The sequence below is a fragment of the Agelaius phoeniceus genome, chromosome Z (assembly GCF_051311805.1).
Source record: "Agelaius phoeniceus isolate bAgePho1 chromosome Z, bAgePho1.hap1, whole genome shotgun sequence".
Lineage (NCBI taxonomy): Eukaryota > Metazoa > Chordata > Aves > Passeriformes > Icteridae > Agelaius > Agelaius phoeniceus.
In genome coordinates, this window is record NC_135303.1 from 30,241,791 (window position 1) to 30,249,940 (window position 8,150).

The following is an 8,150-nucleotide window of genomic DNA, read 5'->3' on the forward strand; positions in this document are numbered from 1 at the left end:
AATACCACCATGGGTCCAACACTGGAATAATGACTGTGGATTTATCAAAAAAAGTAAGGGGAAAAAATTAAAAGCGTTTTAAAATTACAGGATTTTTCACATTACTGAGAAATAATCTTCAATGAAATCTGGAAATGATTCAACATCAGTGCTCTCAGTCTTCATAATGCAATGTGGCATATGCTGCATGAAACAACGGATGTGTTTGTTAACCTTTAAAGAAGCATGAACACACTACAGTTTTTGCAGAAGAAACAACTGATGGTACTACTGCTGTTCAGAGGCAATTGCTCCTCACTGCCTCACATCAGCTGTACTGCAACAATTCCAAACTAAGCCTGAACGGCAGCAGTTCAGCCACCAAGCCCTGTCACACCACTCATCCAACACACACACCCTGACAGAGGGAAGCTGTAGTGAGAGATCTGCTGGAGGATTTTCTCAGCCTTTCGACAGGGTCTGCTTTTCTTCTTCCCCATACAGTAATAAATGGCATTTTGAAGCACTGCAGGTCACAGCACCAAGAATGAGCAGTCAATTTTGTGTAGAGACGGACAGGAGCTGTAATTAGGCGGTACGTATTGGCTGTAGCCCTTTATCACACATTCATACCTAAATAAGAGGTAGCATTTTACTCATCAAGAAAACAATGTACATTAACTGCAATTTGCTGCTTCTATTAAAAACAAACAAGAAACCAGCAAACAAAAAGTCCAACTACTACTAAAGAAAAATAAAGCCCTATCTACCTATCGGTAACTAGGCTAACAGTAATCTGCACGGCTGTCAGGCACAGGCTATGTGGGAAAGAAAGCAATCCATTTGCAAATTAGACCCCTTTACTCTCTCTGCCTCACACCAGCAACCTCTGCTGAAGCAGGAAAAAGAAAAGGGAGAAACCTGCACAAGATACACATAACCCTGTGAGGTTACTGAACATTTAGTTTTTTTTCACCAGCCTTTCAAAGAACAATTGTAACATTAAGAGAAGACTATGAGCCATCAATATTTTGCAACTCTGAAAGGAAGCAAAATTGGAAGAGAATAGTGATGCTCATTCACAAAGGTATTGTGAAACAGGCATTCTGGGAAACCACTCTAAACTCAGGGACAACATCTGCACCTCTCCCACAGTTCTCCCAAGAGCAGTACTAATTAGTTGTACACAACACATGTGTACAACATATGCAGTAATTTGGCTGGAATTTTTTTACTGGAAGTAGGAGGGGCATTCCAGAACTTTGTCCAAGGTGAGTAATGCAAACAGAAACACTGTACCATTGCCAGAAGAAAACATCGAAAATCTTCAAAGCGTCAATGATCCTGTTCAACCAAGTCATTGATGTTGCATAATGCACTCGTACACATGTGTAGCAGCAACTAAACTCTCTAAATTTTGAAGTTTAAATACAAATTATGCAACCCAAAATTAATTTTCATCACTTAGTTTTCTTCCTTCCAAAGTCAATGGAAAAAATTCGACTGCAACAGATTGAAGTTTGTGCCTCACTGTTTCTGTTTCCTCTATCACGGTCAGCAGTGCACGGACTGTGTGAAATTCAAAGTTTACAAAAACTTACATATTTCCACTGTGGTACTGTTTTTATTTGAAAACTGCATTTATATATGCTCTATTTATCTCCTGACTGCACAATACACATTGCTATCGAGAGTTCAGTATTACATATAAGGAATGAAGTAGCTAACATGAGTTTAAACATAAAATAGGTAGCACAAATTAGCAGCGTGCTTCCCTCTGTCAAGTATCTTAATATCAATAGGCAATTCTGTATAGGTATTCTTTTCATGGGGTTACACAATACAATTACTGACTCTTGGTAAACATGGCTACAAATCAAGATGTGGAGCAACCTCGCCCTGCCATGCATCAGTATATAAATGTTTCTGACCACCTCAACACATGGGGTTTTTCAAGGTTCACAGTTACCATTTAGCTCTATTAGTTTAATTGACACTACTAGCGTAAGAGTTTTATCTTAGTTCATTGCAGGTTTTATTGTCTACAACTGTATAAATTCTTCACAGACCACAAGAAATAAATGGAAAGAAAAAATACAATACAGTTATCTGCAATGACTTTTTATGGCCCTCTTTGGACCCCTGGGCAGATCACAATAAAGTTGCTGTGCAGTGCTTCTCTTACACAATGAATCATATTCTGCAGTCAAACATCCAGGTATAGTACATGATTGTATCAGGCACAAATGAGTAAGTGCAATAATAAAGAAGAAAAAAAAAACTGATAATCTTGGAGAGATTAGCAAGTTTTGGAATGCTAATTTATTTAGCCTTTATTCATGCAACACCTTGATCCTGGTACATGAACTGGATCCCAATCCCAGCCACAGCAAAAAAATGTACAAAAAAGCTTCAGTCCCTCACACACCTTACTGACCAGGATCTGCATATGCAGCCAGTGCATGCATGGAAAAAAAGACTCCAGAAGGAACACTGTTAAGAGGGCCTGCATCCCTCATCCAGGTACAAGTAGGTCATCTGCATTTAACTGGATTTCTAATGGTAGGAACACATAGGCAAAAAAAGCTCCAACTGCCACTACCTAGCAAAAAAGAGTGGCAGGTCCTTGACACCTGGACAGAATCCGAAGAGGCAAGAAGCAGGAGAAGAAGGAATGGATTAAAATGTTTTGCTGTTTTTCTACCTATCCTTAGTTTTCTATATAGTATTTCCTGTACCTTTGCTGTAATAACTCCCCACCTCATCTTCATGCAGCAATGTGAACCCAAAACACTTTTATTTTGGCGCCTTCACTGCCTGCACATCAGAGATACTCATACGCGATTGAGAATTGCTGCTCCAGTCCTGTTGGTGGGCCTGACACCTCCTAGTTTCTGGTTTAACAGGGCAAGAACTTGAAGTACCTTCTGCCATCTGGACAGTTACCAGAACACAAAACCAGAAATAGAATGGAAAAAACTGGCGGCTGAAATTGTAGTACACTTCTGCAGTCCTGATCCAGAAATTAAAACCACAGAACACATGACCACCCTTCACTTAAGAGAGTGATGAGTGGCCTGCTTATGGAATCAGGTCGTTTATCCTGTAACAAACTTTGTCATGGTGTTTTGGGGGAGGGGGTTGATATCTGCTAGTCTCATCATCACTTAGAAAATATTTATTTATTAAGTAATGCTGAAATTATATATATCTTTACAGAAAATAAACACATCAGTTATATGACAGAAGATAATGTACTCATTCTGTCAGCAAGACATTTTCACAGGATTCAAAGCAGAGGAGGTAGATTCAAATGACTGGAAATTCACTGATGTACTTGCAATGCCTGTGAGGGCTTCTGTTTCTCCTGCACCTCCATTTTGGAGTATTCTAAACACTGGCAATAGCTACACAGCTGCTTCCTTTCGATAAAAGGTTGGAGCATATTTAGCCAATTAAAAGCTATGCAAATGCCTCACACATAACTTCCAGGAATTTGTTCTGCAAGATGAATTTTTATTATTACAAAAAGTATTTATCAAATTATTTAGTTAAGTATTTCCTTCATGAAAACAAGCACAAGACCACAGAAATGTGTAACATTACCATAAAATGTGAATGCAAGGAAGGTTTAAAAAATATATTATCATTATAAGGTTATATAAATCTCTGTGCCCTGCTGTCCACAGGCGTACATGTATATCCCCTACAATCCCTTCCAAAGTAATCAGAGGGCTATATAATGCATTCTACAATAGTTTAATTAGCACACATCTTTTGTTTTCCGATAGTACATTACTTAGGTACCAGAGAGATAAATATCAGTTCCAAATAAAGACTTAATAATAACCATTTTTGTATACAAACTCCAGTGAAAAAGGTCTTTCATTCAATCCTCTGGAGGACAACCAAAGCTTAAGGCTCCACCAACTTAATTTTGAAATAGTCTGGACTAAAGGAATAGCAAGTGTTACTCAATCCTCCATCACCCTTTTGATTTTTCTTTGGAATATTCATTAAATAACAGCAACTTAAACCATTTCAAATCCATTTTTCAATGCAAAACCACATCCCGTTGCTGCCACACACCCACACAAGGAGACAAAAGGGTCCATCCAAGCCTCTCCTAAATTAACAGCAGTCTAGAGAAGGCTAGCCATACACTATCTCAGACTCTGGACTCAGCACTGCTCCCTCCTTCCATGCCTCCGAGTCACCCCCCTGCTCCAGCCTAAATCTTCTGTAGTTACCTTAGCCTAATCAGACCAGAACAATAAATAAGGGGGAGAGAGGGAGGGAAGAAAGGGATGTTTCACTTCTGAGACACAGTAATTCTTAAAATGTATTTTTGTTTAATCTGCATGATTTAGTCACATGCTTCTACAGAATATTTATAAACTTCATGGTTTGCCCACTTGGGTTTAACATGCCATCCTCTACTCACTCCTCAATCTCCTCTTTTTAAAAACATAAAAAAATGTTAAAGAACCAATCAGAAAAAGGTTCAGAACAAAGGGCAGATGCAAATATATTAATGTAAGTGAAGCATAACAAGCTAAATGCAGTAAAACATAAATGCTGTACAGCCATGCTACTTACTGCTAGAGAGCAGTTCATTTGGAAGCAACAAAATGGTGTTTCATTTTGACAGTACTTTGACTATGAATCTTAAAAAAGAAGACTGAAAGGTAGCCATGAAGTCTATCATAATAACTTAAGTGCTCCATTAAGAATAATCATAATTTATATTTAAGGGTAACAAATACGTAGGCATGAAAAGAAAAGAATGTGTTTTAAAAATTATGTAACTTATGTAAACAAAAAAAGTTACAGTACCATTGTATTTTCTACACCACAACTGAATAAATATTACTGGAACTACACAAAAAAGGGCTAAAAAACTTTCATGCCCTCCCAGTGTAGCAGAATTGAAAACTTTTTAAATAGTAATAAAAAAAATGAAATGCTGTTTCCAGTATACAATATTACTCATTAAAAAAAAAAAGTAACAGAAAAGGTTGCAGCTCAACAGCTGGGCTGCAGCAAACAGCCTGGGGAAAAAAAAAAAGGCAGCAACAATATTTCCAGAAATACAGAATTTGCAGTGAAAGTGGAAAGTGTGAACTTACATCCTCTATTTCATCATCTTGACTGGTGCTACAGTAGGGAACCTAAATGAAGCACAGTCATATTTCTATGTGTAATACACCAAAACTGACTATAGACTAACTTCCTGTAAGCTTCAACAAAGAGCCTATCATTCCTTCCTAACACCTACAAACCACCTGAGAAAGAGACTGGTTATCAGCTTATAATATCACCAATTAACTCACTTTTACATAAAAAGTATACAACGCAGTTATGTCAAGAGTTTTTGTGCAGATTTAGCCCATCTTATAAAGGCAGACAAACTAAAGGCACTCAGATGGCAAACTTTTGCAGACTTTCCAAAATAAATGTTACACAAAAGTAGCAGATGTATATGTATGCGACTCATAGTGGTTGGAGTATCAGAGCTACTATCTTTGTACGACATGTTTGGTGAAAAGCACTACTAAAAACCTCATGTGTAGTCAGAAACAAGATTTAACTATCCTTTCTATAAAAACACCTTCATTTTCTCAAAACAGATGCTATTGGCAATCCTTGCACCCTTCAACAGGTACACAGTACTTAACAGAGTTACAGCTCCATTTCTCTACAGGTTTCCCTATCAAGCAGAGGTAAATCTGGTTCTCTTTTACAGACTCAGTCAACCAGAACAGACAAGTTTGCTTAGATAAAATATGCCACAGTAAATGATGATATACGATCTCCACTTACAGAGATCCTGTTTGCTCACTAAAAGAAAGCTAGGACTGACTACGTGCAGGGAACGATTTACATTCATGGGACAGAACACATTACATCCTTTCCAGGTCCTGAAAATGTGCTTCTGCAGCAACAGAAGCCAGTTTACGCTATCGGTCTTAGAAACGTTTAAAGAGCTGCTCTATAAATATTGTTTATTTCTATTTCAAAATACCTCAAAAAATTACAAAGCATGGACAGCAGAACATTAAGAAAAAGAGCAATTATAGATATATTAAAAAGAAAAAAGAAGGAACCTGGAATTGTGAACGAAAAAAGAGCCTAACAGCTGTGATTAGTGAGCCGTGTGTTTATACATCTTCCAACATTATACAGAGCACTGGGTGAATTTCAGACAGCCTCAGATGGCAAAGGACTATTGAAAGAAACTTGTTGACAATGTTGTTAAAATAGAAAAATATATGATGGCAAAAAACCGAAGCCTATTACAAATGTCAAATATAGGATTATAAAGCAATACACAGAGATTCTAGACTTGAATCTCGGTGCATAATCCAACCATCTGTCGACCAGTTGTGTAGCAAAATCAAGATAAAGAGGAAATCTCCAAAAGGACAGCCAAATTCTTTTCCTTCAGCTACTGCATTTCCCTGCTCACGAACATGCCCGCGGTAATCGCGCTCTGCTTGCAGATTAACCTAGAGGAGATGACACCCGCCACCAGCGAAAGAGAGATTGCGAAGGCAATCTTGCCAGATAGGGCCGATAAGCAGGGCGCTGAGCTCCCGGTGAAGCAGGCTGCAGCGGCTGAAGCAGCCTCCGCCGCCGGTGCCGCCGCGCCTAGGGCGGCGGGTGCGGGGTCCGGGGCGCCTCAGCGCTCACCGCCGGGCAGGTGCGAGCGGGGCTGGGGCTGGGGCTGGGGCTGCTGCTGCTGCGGCTGGGGCTGCTGCTGCTGCTGCTGCTGCTGCTCGGGGCCAGCACGCCGCTGCACCGCGCAGCCCAAAACTTAAACTCGCTGGAGCGGCAGCGGGGTCGTTCGTGACTTCTCTCCCAGCCCCGGGACGCCAGCGCGGCTCAGCCCGGAATCGGGCACTGCTGCGGGTCCCGCAGCTCCCCTGAACACCCTCGTCCAACAGAGACCTGTCAGGAGAGGCTCCCCCCGGGAAAAATAAAAACTCTGAGGGGTGCCCTGAGGTGGGAAGTCCCCGAGTAGAGCCGTCTCACAGTCGCGGGGAGCGGTCCCGGGGCGCACGGCACCCGGGGCGCGGGGCTCCAGCCCGCTCCGGGACGGCGGGCAGCGCAGCCATGCCCAGCCGCCCGCCCCGGGGCACGGCCGGGAGCTGCCCCGTGCCCGACCTGGACACCAGTTGCTCGACCCGCGGAGAAGAAGCTGTAAAAGGAGCCTGGGGGCGGCAGCAGAGCTCCGGGGGAAGCCGGACCCCGGCCTGCGGGCGGTGGGGCGCTTGCCCCATACGGGGCAGACAGGGGATCCGACCGCGCAGCCTTCCGTTCTCACCTCCTTAAGTTCCTTGGCGACATCTTTCAGGTCCCCCAGGACTAATTCCAAATCCTCCACGATGATCTTGATCTGCTCCTTCACCTTGGTTTTGGAGGCTGCCGGCGGCCCCTCGGACGGCGAGGAGGAGGAGGATGCGGTCCCCTTGGACTGGGCGGACATCCTTCGGGGCAGCCCGGCGCGGCCAGCGGGGCACGTAGGTCAGGCGAGCGCGGCGGCCGCCGGCCGCCCGGCCCCGTCCCTCCAGCTCCCGGAGCTGCCGCAGCCGCTGCCGCCACCGCCGCCTGCCCGCCCGCGCATCCCGCGCCGGGGGCGCCGAGCCGCGCCGCGCTCCGCCGGGCGGCCGCGCTGTGCAGCTGCCATCGGCTCCCGGAGCGGCGCGGGGGCCCGGCTGCAGCCCGCCCTGCGCCGCGCCTGCGCCTCGCCCCGCCCGCGCCGCCGCCCGCGCCCGGCCCGCCCCGGCCCGGCCCGGCCCGGCCCCGGCTCCGGGCGGCAGTGGGGTCGGGGGAGGAGCGCCCACCGCCCGCGCTGCTGGAGGCGGCGGAGGCCCGGCGGCTTGCTCGGAAGAGATGCTCTCCCCTCTCCTCGGCGCCCGAAGGCCCGTGGGGGCGAGAGCATCGTGCTGTATCTCCCAGAGGGTGCCCGGCGCTGCCTCTCCCCGGAGCCCCCCGCTGCTGTCCGCGGGAGCGGGACGGGTCGCACCGGGTCTGACGGGGAAAAGGTCAAAACCCGCCAAAACAGCCCCCAAAAAGGAAACACTTTTCGTAGCTGGCTCATTGAAGAAGACAACAGCAGTGCCTGTTTCTGCTGATAAAAGTCATTATTGGAGGGGTGGCACTCACAC

At 44.8% G+C, this 8,150-nt stretch overlaps 1 protein-coding gene across 8 annotated transcripts in view; it reads right to left on the reverse strand.

Annotated features, from left to right (window-relative positions):
* PRR16 (proline rich 16) overlaps positions 1 to 7,727 on the reverse strand; it is a 142,930-nt gene extending 135,203 nt beyond the window's left edge. For all 8 annotated transcript variants that reach the window (XR_013179834.1, XR_013179835.1, XR_013179830.1 and 5 more), the window contains exon 1: positions 7,307 to 7,727. Coding sequence is in view for 2 of the 8 variants with exons in the window: in XM_054652431.2 (XP_054508406.2) it covers positions 7,307 to 7,468 (162 nt within the window). In the remaining 6 variants the exon portion in view is untranslated. The remainder of the gene's footprint in view (positions 1 to 7,306) is intronic.
* Between the last annotated feature and the right edge of the window lie 423 nt (positions 7,728 to 8,150).